This window comes from Schistocerca nitens, chromosome 5 (assembly GCF_023898315.1).
Source record: "Schistocerca nitens isolate TAMUIC-IGC-003100 chromosome 5, iqSchNite1.1, whole genome shotgun sequence".
Classification (NCBI taxonomy): Eukaryota; Metazoa; Arthropoda; class Insecta; order Orthoptera; family Acrididae; genus Schistocerca; species Schistocerca nitens.
In genome coordinates, this window is record NC_064618.1 from 94319255 (window position 1) to 94333367 (window position 14113).

At 38.0% G+C, this 14113-nt stretch overlaps 1 protein-coding gene across 1 annotated transcript in view; it reads left to right on the forward strand.

The window, feature by feature from the left end:
• The window catches only part of LOC126260294 (SCY1-like protein 2), a 963146-nt gene that overhangs the window by 880270 nt on the left and 68763 nt on the right, over nucleotides 1–14113 (forward strand). The window contains exon 15 of the mRNA XM_049957618.1: nucleotides 9506–9762. Coding sequence (XP_049813575.1) covers nucleotides 9506–9762 — 257 coding nt within the window. The remainder of the gene's footprint in view (nucleotides 1–9505; nucleotides 9763–14113) is intronic.

Here is a 14113-nt window from a genome sequence, read left to right on the forward strand (position 1 = left end):
CCTTCATCATTAGCTTTATTACTATATCTAATGTTCACCAGTTACCCCAAGATTACCAAAGTTTTTGTATACTGATCACTACATACATTAATTTAAAATGCACAGTATAGCTAATCTTGTTTTCAAAGAAAATTTAAATATGACAGAAAACATTAAATATTTAAAAGCTCTCCACTAACCTTGCCCAAATCTTACAAAATCGTTAATCAGTTCATATAGGACAGGGTAGTAAATCATTTAGATAGTACTTAACAAAATCATTAAAGTGTACTATATGACCTAGATCCATGCACTACCCACTGATATAGATTCATGCACTACCCACACCATAGCAAAAGGAAGAAAGTAACTTGTTCTCTCATGAACACAAATTGGCATACTACACTATGCCTCACTGCTACCCAGTGATGTTAGATGGCTTCTTTCATTTCTTACTCTCCGCTCTCTGTGGCACTTTATTCGGCAGAGGTTCGAGTCCTCCCTCGGGCATGGGTGTGTATGTTTGTCCTTAGGATAATTTAGGTTAAGTAGTGTGTAAGCTTAGAGACTGATGACCTTAGTAGTTAAGTCCCATAAGATTTCACACACATTTGAACAATTTTTTTAAAATTTGCTTTCATACTAAAATTACATCACCTCTGGACAAAAACTGATATGGCTTTACTTTCACCGATTATGGTTACTCTCTCTCTTGAAACAAGTGTCAGCTCAAAATAACATTTTTCATTAAAAACAAGCATTACATACAAATTAGATACATCACTCAATAGCGTTGTTACAGTATTGCTTGAAAATAAGTTTGTGTAATTTCTTATGAGTGACTCAAAAATGTGAGTGAAAATTACAGAATTTCAGATCAGAACTTGATGTTGTGCATAAATCCATTCATAACATTACTACAAACCTGTATACTGCTGTTTATAAAATGGCTAACAAAAAAAATTCATTCAGGTACTTTGACCAGCAGTTAAGCTGTAACTGAGTGTGAAACCTTAATAATCTTTGAAAAACAGATACAGTTTTGAAAATTTCAGATACTTCTTTCCATACAAATCCTTTGAAGTGACAGATTCCAAACATGTAATCAATAACTAAGGTTGGAAGTTCATCTATTTTTGATTGTTAGGTAAGAATTTATCTTTCACAACAGGAAAACATTTCATTTGATATTAGTTTTAACATTAGTGGTACAAGTTTTGAAATTTTCATCTATATTTTTTATTTCAGCATAACTATTTTCAGTGTTAATTTGGACTCATTTCTGTCTGCTCTAATTATTTCTATTATTTGTTTAAGTTCACTACTCAGCTAAGATTCTACTTCACCCACACTCATTCCTACAGCCAAAACTCTCGTTTCCAAACCCCCTACTTTCCCTTCAAGATTATGAATCTGATTTGCAAATAGCTGTTCAAGAATTGCAACTTTCTAGTTTGTAGACAGTTGGAGATTAGCAACTGACTAATTAACACTCATAATTGATTGTCCCATTTTTTGAAATTGATCCTGATTTTTGATTAAATTCTTATTTAAAAATTGTACTATTCCCACTAACATAATTTTTACATCATCATGCCTCTGTTCTATTGCTTCAAACATTTCATCTTCTTGTTTAATTGTTTTGTCTAAGTTTCCCATGTCAGCTAAATCTTCACCCCCACCTGCTCCTACTTCCAACTTTGGCTCTGTATTGGTCATTTTTACTAAATTTTTTTCTTCACAACACAATAAACCAAATAAAACACTGTATTGTAAAAGAAATTTATTTCTTATCCCCAAAAGTCCATATATGCTTTTCTTGTCACCAGTTTAATACCAGTCCCTAATTACCCTCCAGGATACAGGTCCTTTATTAAAATGTATTTTTTGGAATTTCCAGCCCCATACACATTTCTATGTTTATTGAGTCTGTTACTGCAACATTTTATTGTATTAATACACACAGTATTAATATACTAACACACCCATATTCTTATGTCTTATAATACAAAAAATAATAAAAAATTCAAAATGTTTTTCTAAAACTCATTTTTTACAGTGATCTGGTTTAGATGAAATATTCCTTTATTTCGTAAGCAATAAGGAACAGAGGCAACAAGTTTCATTTATCTCATTTCCTTGACAATGAATACATTTTCTTCCCTTTGTCAGCACAGTAGACTTCAGGTTTCTAAGATTCCTGATGATGCAGAAAGATATTGGTTCTTTGGCAACAGAATTTCTTAACACCAGTAATAAAAGTCACAGGTGTTCATTTTCACAAATACCACATTTACTCCAAACTTTCAAATAATTATTCTTCAAATAAAATAGTTACAGGCACAATGCAGCATGTACGTGATATAAAGCCAACTTTCACATCATACTTTTCCTGCCGACTGTATACAACAGCAACCTCAAACAATACACTAAGAAGGACAAAGATTCTTTACACACCAAAGTGATTCCTACACATAACAAATGACTTACTTATCTATAATCTTATCTCTGAAGTTGATGTGAAAGTCTGTAAGTAACCGTTTTAATGTCGATGACTTCAAATGTAAATAAAACTGCATAAGTAAGTTTCAAAATAAATCCAGTATTGTGAAAAACAATCAAGTTATTTGAAGAATAATAATACAACTGCCATACATATTATTAAAATGATACAAAATATGAAATAATTATTTTGAATTTGTTTGTATCATATAATAAATGCATGCAGTGTATCGGGTAATCCTCCCCTTAACCGTATCTATAAGTACTACACATAGCAAATGATGAACCATTGATCACTTCCATTGCATTATGTCAAGCAGACCATAGACTGCTTTGTCATTCACGTAAGACAAATAAATGGAATAGGAGCAACAGATGAAGCCACTATTCTACCGCTTATTATGGGCCTCCTCACTCTAGCTTTGATCCCATTGCTCACCTCTAGTCAGTCAGAATCTTCCTTGTTCTTCAACTGGATGTGTGGACAACCTTGTTTAAAATGGCCAGGACCTCTACTTCTAAAACACCTACATGGCATCCTGTTATCTGTAAGGTAGCCCTTGAATCCCATATCCCAGTCTCTGCCTTTCATTTCATGTCCACATAACATACAGCACCAAACTTTGATTAATACACTTCATAAATCTTCAAATGACTGTGGTCTCAACACAAACAATACCATACCTTGCACTTCATATTACACATATAACTCTGCTAATGGCTCTCCAATTTATTGTACCCTCCAATACAGCTTTTGTACAAATTCCTGCAGAACCCAGGTTGGTTGTATCAGTTCCTCACTCAAATACTCCTAGAATTCAGTGAGATTATATAGTGCCACCCTTGCTATATTAACATAATGCATTAACTGCTCTGTACACTTTGGACATAACAGCTTTAAATCTGTTGTTCTCCCAAGTCACTATTTTCACCTTAGTCTTGTAATATGACTTGGAACCACAGCAGAAACCGTACATGCCTTAAGGCATACATCAACAATTTTTACCCCCCTTGTAACAACTGAGTACAGGATTTGATAGCTTAGCAAAAATATCACTGCACTCTTGGTCTGTTGTGCTCCCTTGATGCCTATCAACAACTCTCCTCCCCATCTCACTACAATATTCAGTTTACCCTCTGTGACTTCCAAGCAGTTCACTTCTAATTCCTCCCCTAAATTTGATGTAAACATTTCCTCAGTAGGTACTGAGAAGGCAGAGGTTTATTCCTGTAAGTGGTCTATCTGTTTACCAATTTTTTCACTTTCTTTGATCCAATCCAATGTCAACTGCATAGTTGCAATGGCTAAAATTGAAAAACCACACTGAAACTGCCATCACCCACGGTAATTCCATTGCTCTATATAGCAGCAATCCATTTCAGTTTGGTCCCAGGAGTCATATTGCCCTTGAGTGCTTCACTACTCCACAGCATGTGAAGTTCAATCTTGCCTAGCAGATAATGGTGGAACAGTGACATGTTCATTGTTGCACAAACCTATCATGTGTCAGTATTTACATCAAAGAGACCTGGTATATTTTTAAATGGGTTTTCAACCAACCAGCTACACAACTTATTTTGAAATAAATTCCAAGGCACGGACCAAGCTGAGGGTGATAATTTATTAAAGGATTTTAGTAAACTGACTGGAGTGAGTGGTGACTTGAAATACAATTTGTCTCTAGGGTTCAGTCAGTGAACATCTCCCCTCACGTGATATTCTTTTACATTCAGTTTAATGTATAGAAATGAGATATATATCATTTGACTGTTTGTATTTTATGTTCTCTTAATAAAGGTAAACAGTGATCTTGGTTCAGTGCTAGGCTTTTTTTTTTTTTTTCCCCTTCCAGGTAGTTTCATTCATGGTGCACCTGTAAACACATCGAAACATGGCAGGAGCTGCCACTGTATCAAGTCTCCACATCAACCCATATTACTGTGCTAATTCAGTACTGGCACGTATTTTACAGCTATGACTTGTGTCATCAAGTGTCACATGACTTTGTGGTAAAAGTTCTACACCATTTACAATACTTCAAAGTGAAGCTGTTTTAGGGGAGTGACATATTTGTCCACAGTGATTATGTGGACACATATCCTCATATTGCCTTCGTTGTTATTTTTATATCTACCATTCATAAACAGTCTGCTAACAATTTCAGATTACTTAAGTTGATGAGCCTGAACTAATGTGACTTTCAAACCAGTATGGTACCATGCTGGATCACCACACATGTGCAAAATTTTACAAAATCTGTAACCTTATAAAGTCATTACTGTGTTTTATGGACTTTAATATGCCCGTTCTTCTTTGAAAAATTGCCTCCAAAATTCAGGTGCATCTTATATTCAAAATTCATATAAAAATGTCACTTGTTTGATTTAAAATTCCTGCCAGTTTTAAAAATGGCCAAATATTTGATGCTGCGGGGAACTCATCTCTACCTGGAAACATTGAATTCAACTGGCAGCAGCAGTGTACTGACGTGACAAACATAAGTTGTGGGGGGATTCACAACATCGCTAACACTGCCTCCCTTTTGCCCAACCATCACAGAACTAGAACACTGTCTAGCCCATGATATGTCATTGCAGTCTACGGTGCCAGTGAACTTCAATTGAAAGTGATTTGTGTTATTGTTAACAGAACAATATCTTTGTTAACAGCTAGTTTCATAATAAAAAAAAAACAAAAGGTATTCATAAGATACACGCTATAAATTGAAAGTAATGGCATATGTAGATGAACATTGAAACAAAGCAGCTGAATGGCTTTTCAGCCCTCTACCAACAGAAAAACCATTCACAATTGGCAGGCTAAAGAAGAATTGAAAAAAATATGGAAGATTAAATGTGCAAACAGAGGACTGAACACAAAATGGCCAAAACTAGAAGTTGATGTATTGAAATGGATTGAAAGACACCGTCAAAATGGCATTGGAATTAATACAAAAATGATTCAAATACAATTTGCAAGCTAGTGCTGCAGTAGTACTTAACAGGCTTTACGGGTAAAGTTGATTGGTGCTCCAGGTTTATGAAGCATCATGCACTTACCACGTGAACCAAAACCAAAATATCTTAGAAAATGCCACAAGGGTATGATGAGATAATATTATCTTTCCATTGCTTTATTATTCAACATCAAAAGAAAATCAGTGAGGAACTAACCCAAACAGGAAATATGGGCAAAACTCCTCTGACATGATGTGCCAAGTAACATAAATATTGCCGTGAAAGGTGCTAAAACTGTAACTATAAAAACGAGGGTACATGAAAAAATGCACTGCACTGTTGTCCTCTCTTGTGGCACTGACAGTACTAAACTTAATCCAATGATCATTTTCAAGCACAAAACAATGCCAAAACCTTCTGAAATACCGCCAGGTGGTGTTGTTCATGTACATGGTAAGGATTGGATGGATGAGGCTGGTATGAAATTATGATTTAACAGAGTGGGGGGGGGGGGGGGGGGAGAAGGAAAGGTGCTTTATTGAAGAAGAGTTCTCTTCTTGTGCTAGATCAGTTTAGGAGTCTTTTGAAAAATTTTGTGAAAGAGAAATTGAGACACATAAATACAGAGCTTGCTGTTACTCTGGGAGGACTTACTTCACAATTGCAATCACTTGATTTCTCAATAAATAAATCATTTACAGTGTGTATGAGAGAGGAATGGAACAGATGGATGATGGATGAAATGCAACATGAATTCATCCCAAAGCGAGCTTTAAAACAACCGACAATCAAACAAGTGTGTCAATGGATAGAACTGTCATGGTCTAGAGTAAGAGAAGACATTATTGTTAAATCTTTCAAGAAGTGTGGCATAGTAACCCTCTCGATGGCAGTGAAGACCATCTTATATATGAATAGGACAACGATGAGGATGAAGAGGAAGAAGAACAACAAGAACAAGAAGTATGAATATTTTCAGGGACTGTAAAGGTCAGTTTGTTTTATAAACTAAGAATTTTTTAGTCTGGTTTTGCAATCCAATAATAAAAATGTTATTTTTTAAAAAAATTGCTTAAAAATTAAGGTGTGTGTTATAGTCCGTACAGGCAATGGCCTTGCTGCAGTGGATACACTGGTTCCCGTGAGATCACTGAAGTTAAGCGCTGTCGGGTGTGGCCGGCACTTGGATGGGTGACCATCCAGGCCGCCATGCGCTGTTGCCATTTTTCGGGGTGCACTCAGCCTCATGATACCAATTGAGGAGCTACTCGACCGAATAATAGCGGCTTCGGTCAAAGAAAACCATCGTAATGACTGGGAGAGTGGTGTGCTGACCACACGCCCCTCCTATCCTCATACTCAACTGAGGATGCCACGGCAGTCAGATGGTCCTGGCCTGAAGACGGAGTGCTTTATAGTCCATACGATGTATTAGAATTCCAAATTGAGATTATCTCGATCATGATCCTGTTCATAAGAACAACATTGTCAGTGCCAGCTATACAGATCATTTTACAATTTTGTGGATTTAACTTTCTATTTCATGAACAACTATATGATTCAGAGTGATAATGTCAAGCCATATCTTTCACTTGGTCTCAATGAAATTGTACAGCAGAGAGATTGGAAAATCATAGAAAAGTTGACCATTAGACCCTTTCAGTGCTTGTATCTTGTTCTGTAATGCTGTTTAGTGTGGTCATCGTAACAGTATGCTATTGACAGATGAGTGGTTGTTATTTGATGTTTATATTCTAAAATTTTCACTAATACAATAATTTCTTTAAAAATGATTGTAGATATTATTCTTACAGAATGTTTTTAAACAATGAAACTTTTCTCAAAGATGATTCAGTTCCATAACACTTGCACTGAATCAAAATACATAATATTTTGTGCATTTAGTACTCAACAGCTATTACATAACACATGAAATGTATAATTTTTGTCCACTGTAGTTAGTTGTAGAAGGCTCAAGGAATCAGACATCTACCTAGCTGAGTCACAAGAAATGTTGGTGCCACCTGTTTCTGATAAGAAGATCTCGTATACTTGAAGAAAAAAGAATTTTGAACAGCAGTTGCAGTAAATTAAAATTGTACTATTTGTATCCACCACAAAAATATCAATATGTTGTTTTTTATTTCTAAGACTCATAGTATCATAGCCCTACAGCAAAATTAGTTGAATTTAACTGTTTATGAAGCTCAAATATGTATTTGCCAGCTTAATTTTCATCAGAATTCATGAGGATAAATTTGGAACAGATTAAAAAAGACTTTAAACCAAACTCTGTGCAGAGCAAGCTATCCACTACAAAACAACATAAATCACAGTCTTCTAGAGTAAATACTCTCAGAAATATGTCCATTCAAATGAATCGAAGTGACACTGCTGGTGGAGGAAAATAAAAAAAAAAAAAAAAGAAAGGAGAGAGAGAGAGACAGAGAGATTATAACACTAGCAAGAAACTGTTTCCCCCCAAACATTATACATTCACTAAACACGTAATAAGATATTTAAATGTCAAAATATCACCAGTTCAGCTCTTCTGTAACTTATCAAAGACATTTGACTGTGTTAATCATAATATTCTATTACAGAAGTTAAATTCTTTAAGGAATATGAAATTCCGCATATGCCTCACTTAGTTCTTATTTAAGAAACAGAATGCAGACAGTTCCACAATACTGTTCCAAGTAATACAAGGATGAAGTCTACATCATCCACACAGAGAGAAATTACAATGCAAGCTCTGCAGTGTTCAATCACTGGTCCAGTCTTTTTTGACCATTATGTTGATGATTTACTAGTTTGATCCACTATTTTTTAATCAGGAGGCAGAATATTACTCCTATCTGTTCATGATACAAGCATTATTGTAACACAAAGCAAAGAAGCATACGTTTTTGTGCCACAAAGCAGGCCCTTGACATAAATTTGTTGTAGAATTTTAGAACTTATTCTGAGCTCAAATGGAATGAGCTCCTCATAGTCAATCAGCATGAATTCCAAAAACAAACTCACAGTTTTCTCACATGATGTACTGAAAGCCATGGATCAAGGCAGTCACGTAGATACTTTGGTTTCTGAAAAGCATTTGACTCAGTACAACATCTATGCTTATTACCAAAAGTATGATTCTGTGGAATATCAAGCAAAATTTGTGAATGGAGGACACAACATGTTACATTGGATGAGATGTAGAAGTAATTTCAGGTGTGCCCAAGAGAAGTGTGTTGGGACTCTTGCTGTTCATTTTGTATATTTATTACAATATGGACAATATTAATAGTAATTAAGGGTTTTTGCAGATGTTGCAGTAATGGAGTACTGTCTGAAAGAAGCTGCATAAATTGTTCAACTCATACAAATATCTGGGTGGAACAGTTTGTAGGGTTATGAAACTGAATGATCATGTATGAGAAGTTACTGGTAAAGCAGGTGGTTGACTGCAGTTCATTTGTAAAATAGTAGAGAAATGTAATCAGTCTACAAAAGAGACTGCATACAAAACATTTATGCAACCCATTATACAATACTGCTCAAGTGTGTGGGACCTGTACCAAATAGGACTAACAGGGGATAGGGAATGGATACAAAAAAGAGCAGCACAAATGGCCCACAGGTTTGTTTGACCGTTGGAAGAGTGTCATGAAGATGCTGAAAGAACTGAACTCACAGACTTGTGAAGAAAGACAAAAAATATCCTCTGAAAACCTATTTAGAAAGGTTTTGAGCCAACTTTAAGTGATGAATCTAGTAATATATTACAACCCTCTAAATATTGTCCCCATAGGGATTGCGATTACAATATTAGATTAATTACAGCACACACAAAGGCATTTAAGTAATACTTGTCCCTGCACTCCATACATGAACGGACTGGGGAAAAGTCCTAATAGCTGGTATATTGAGATGTACCCTCCACCATGCAATTCGGAGTGGTTTACAGGTTACAGACATAGATGTAGATATTTTCTGTTCCAGGTCCACCCCTACCCTTTAAAAATTCTTATAAATAAAACTGGCTACCTCTGACTTTGGCAAAATGTACTGTGTGCAGACTCAGGTGTGCTAGGTGGCTGGTGGTTTGGTGCATCACCATCGTCGCCAGACAGCAACTTCCTGCGCGTACATAACGCCTTCCCCAACCGACGGCTGTCAGACAATGCACTCATGATGCCACCCAAGATCCGCGTGGCACCTAGCTGCGCCTCGTCACCTGGTGGCACGCCTGGCGGTGGCCTGCCCGTGCGCCGGCATTCCAGCATTGGCCCACAGGAGCGGCGTGGGTCTGCTGTCAACCTGTCGCCACCAACGGTCAGTCGCCGCTTCAGACTCTGCTGCTCTCATCACTGTCGCACCACACTTATTCAAAAATTTTCTGGGCTTCCAGCAATATCACATGGTTCAAAATAATAGAGATTGCGGTTTTCTACCCCACATGCCATTGCAGCTTACTACACCACATCTCCTGTTTGCCGTGTTATCACTGCTGCCTTGTCAATCAAAATATAGTATTATATCTAAAAACAAAGATGATGTGACTTACCAAACGAAAGTGCTGGCAGGTCGATAGACACACAAACAAACACAAACATACACACAAAATTCAAGCTTTCGCAACCAACGGTTGCTTCGTCAGGAAAGAGGGAAGGAGAGGGGAAAATGAAAGGATGTGGGTTTTAAGGGAGAGGGTAAGGAGTCATTCCAATCCCGGCAGCGGAAAGACTTACCTTAGGGGGAAAAAAGGACAGGTATACACTCGCGCGCACACACACACACATATCCATCCACACATACACGGACACAAGTAGACATTGGACAAATGTCTGCTTGTGTCTGTGTATGTGCGGATGGATATGTGTGTGTGTGCGAGTGTATACCTGTCCTTTTTTCCCCCCAAGGTAAGTCTTTCCGCTCCCGGGATTGGAATGACTCCTTACCCTCTCCCTTAAAACCTACATCCTTTCATTTTCCCCTCTCCTTCCCTCTTTCCTGACGAAGCAACCGTTGGTTGCGAAAGCTTGAATTTTGTGTGTATGTTCGTGTTTGTGTGTCTATCGACCTGCCAGCACTTTCGTTTGGTAAGTCAAATGTCTGCTTGTGTCTGTGTATGTGCAGATGGATATGTGGGTTTTAAGGGAGAGGGTAAGGAGTCATTCCAATCCCGGGAGCGGAAAGACTTACCTTAGGGGGAAAAAAGGACAGAACTGATGACAAGTGCAAGCAGAGAACTGAATGCTGATTATATGAGACAATGAGCTTTGTTTTTGCTTTTGTAATGACTTTGAGCAGTTACTGTAATGTGAGCTAAAAACTTAGAGAGCTGTACCATCCACTGATTACCGGTTATTTTCTATATGTCTTGTACTTTTCATGTTGTTGTCTTTTGAAACCCCAGAGCTACTTATGAATAACCCTGTATAAGTCAGTGTTTTTGCTCCTCATCTGCTGCAAACTACAGCATTTAACAAAGATCACCCATTACGGGCTTCAGCAGTTGACAGATTATTGTGGAGGATTGAAATCTGATTTATCAATGTCTTTCTTTAACCATGTCCACCTCTGTAGCTGAGCTGTCAGTGTGTCTGTCATGTGTAGGACATGGGCTGAATTCTTTGTACTACCAGGGATTTTGTCTTGTTTGAGGACTGGAAAGGGGAGCACTCAGCCATGTGAGGCTAACTGAGTAGCTACTCAAATGAGATACAATGCCTCCAAGGTTCACGGTCCTCTGGTTTCGATAGTGGAGTGACTTCTGTTGTTTTACTCTTTTCCCATCTGTGAGCCCCAGAACATGAGGAATGCTACATTTATTGCTGTTTCTTCAAGCTATCTGCCTCCATAGCCGAGGTCGCTAAAGTAAGGAACGCATATTGTGATGGCCTGCTTACCTGTAGTCTGACGTTGCACTTGTTCTGCGATAACTTGAAGTTTCATGTCATGCTGTCCTGTAAATATATCCAGGAAACTAATGATATGAAGGATATTATCAAATGATTAGACTGAACAAGAAATGAATTTTAAAAAAACAGTTATCTCACTTTTTTGCAATATACCATAGTTGATGGCCTGTTCTAGTTTTACAGTTTCCAGTTTATACAAGTAAAGGGATGCACAACTCTTCCATTGTGAACACATAAGAGAGAAAACTCACCCAAACATTAATCATAGTCACAGTATTTGTTAAGTTTCACAGTGGCATAATATGCAGTGACAGAACGAAGAAAGTGACAGTGCACATGAAATAATTTGCAGTAAAATGAACAACATTAATGACATGGTCCAGTAACTAGAAGAACACTTTTAGGCTGCATTTTTACTAGTTCACCCAAGATTTTAAGACACAAAGATATTCCTCAGTTTCAGACTATTTATAAATGTATTTGTCATGAATATTATGTTGGGGAGCAGAATGTCCTTTCAGGGATATAATGTTAGTATCATGCTATGTAGGCACAGTCTTTCAGTCAAACTAACATAACATTGTTATCCGAATGTTTGCCTATCACAAAATCTAATGAAATCTGTTACAGAGATATCTGTGTGCTGGCCAGTTGCAGACAGCCAATTTTGGGAGAGGGGTGGCTATATAAAGACAAGTGTAAGAACATGATGTGATTTCCGAACCTACTTAGTGTTTTGAGATTTGGCCAGGTTAGATTTTACTACATATTGAAGGAGGGTCCATGGTTGGCATCCATTTATCAACTCTGCCAGGATCTTGTCTCCCACCGGAATGAAATGGTACAAATTCAAAAAACAGCCTAAAACAGCTTCAGGGGACCTGCCGCATATATTCTTCTGCATCTGAGTTTCAAACATCCGCACCACGTGTTCAGTATTACCATTAGACTGAGGATGAAATCGAGGAGTTGTGAGATGATAAACACCAGTAGCCTGACAAAAAGATACAAATTCTCAAAAAATAAATCACAGTATGCACAAGTCCCTCAATTGCAAATATCTCTTAGAGGGCCGAAATAGTGGCCACTGTGGATGTGGATGAACAATGCGCCATGTGGGAAGATTTGGAACAGTCATCCACTACAACGAGCCAATACTGAAGAGCCCATCAAAATCGATATGTAGTCACTTCCACAGATGCTGTGGCATTGGCCAGGGTGAAAAAGATGCTGTCATGACCACATGTTGCTGAAAACAGTGAGCATAAGCGCAATAAATAAGGCATGTAATGTCCCCATCTGTGTGCGGTCAGCACACATGCGAGGAGCCAAATCTGTGATGTAAGTGATCACCTAATGACTGACATGCAGAAGCCACAGTACATTATGGCATTAGGAAGTAAGAATCTCAACAGGGGAGCAGTATCCTTCACAGTTAACTATAGAACCCCATCAGATGCAGAAAGGTATGGCTGGAGGGAGACATAATTATGCAAGAGATCTGAGGCAGAGCCTGGAGGTTTTTCTGGCCAGCTGTGCTGCACGAAAGAGAGAATCCACTTAGTACAGCATCCACGGCAATGGCCAATTCCATTGTGGCACTAGTGATCAGAAAACTATAGACAGTATTCTGCTTCTCAGTATCTAAATAGAAACAAAGCAACTCATCCTCATCGAACACTGGGTCTGGCCTGATTGGAAGGCATTGGTGTGTTGCAGCATCAGCTGGTAACGGATCTGATAATGATAACAGGAGAGGAAGAGAGCCCACCACTGCAAACAATGTGCTGCCTTGTCAGAAACAGAAGCTGAAGGGTTAAAAACAGCAACTAACAGCTTGTGATCTGGGATTAATGGAACTTAGAGCCATATAAGAAGACGTGAAATTTCTTGAGTGCATACACAATTGCTAAAGCCCCCTTTTCAATCTGAGAATACTGCTGCTGAGCAGGAGTTGAAGTTTTAGAAGCGTAAGCAATGAGTCATTCAGACCTGTCCACGTATTTGTGCACCAACAACATGCCAATACCATTCTGAGTGGCATCTGTAGTCAACATGAGATGCTGACCCAGCTGCAAAGTGGCCAGACACAAGGCAGATTGAAGCTTAGATTTAAGCAAAATGAATACTTGGTCACAAGCTGGGGAGCAAAAAAAGGCACAATATAATGCAAAAGTATGTGCAGGGGTTGAGCAACAGTGGATGCAATCAGTAAAACCATACAGTAGTACACAACTTTAGCTAGAAACTCCCCTAGTTCCTTAATGGAGGTCGGCTGTGGCAAAGCCACATTTGTGTCAACATGATGATGCAATGGCTTGACCCCTGTACAAGAAACTACTCAACTGATGGCTGAAAAAATTGAGATTTGGCAAGATTGCATTTGAGACCTGCAGACTGGAAAAAAGAAAATGATGATCGAGATGGTCGAGATGGTCTTTGGTGAAAGAACCCAAAACAATGATATCATCTAGGTAATTGATGTAGCCAGGTACAGAGGCTATCAACTGTTCTAAAAAATGCTGAAAAATTGTGGGCATGCTAGTGACACCAAAAGGCAAGCATTGATATTGGCACAGGCAGAAAGTTGTATTGACAACAAGAAGGCATCTAGTGTCGACATCCAAAGGGAGCTGGAGGTATGCTTCTGACAAATCACTCTTGTAAAAGTAGTGGCCACCTCACAATTTTGCGAGTAACTCATCAGGGTGGGGCAAAAAGAATATCTGTCATGAACTATGCATTAATTGTGTCACTGAAGT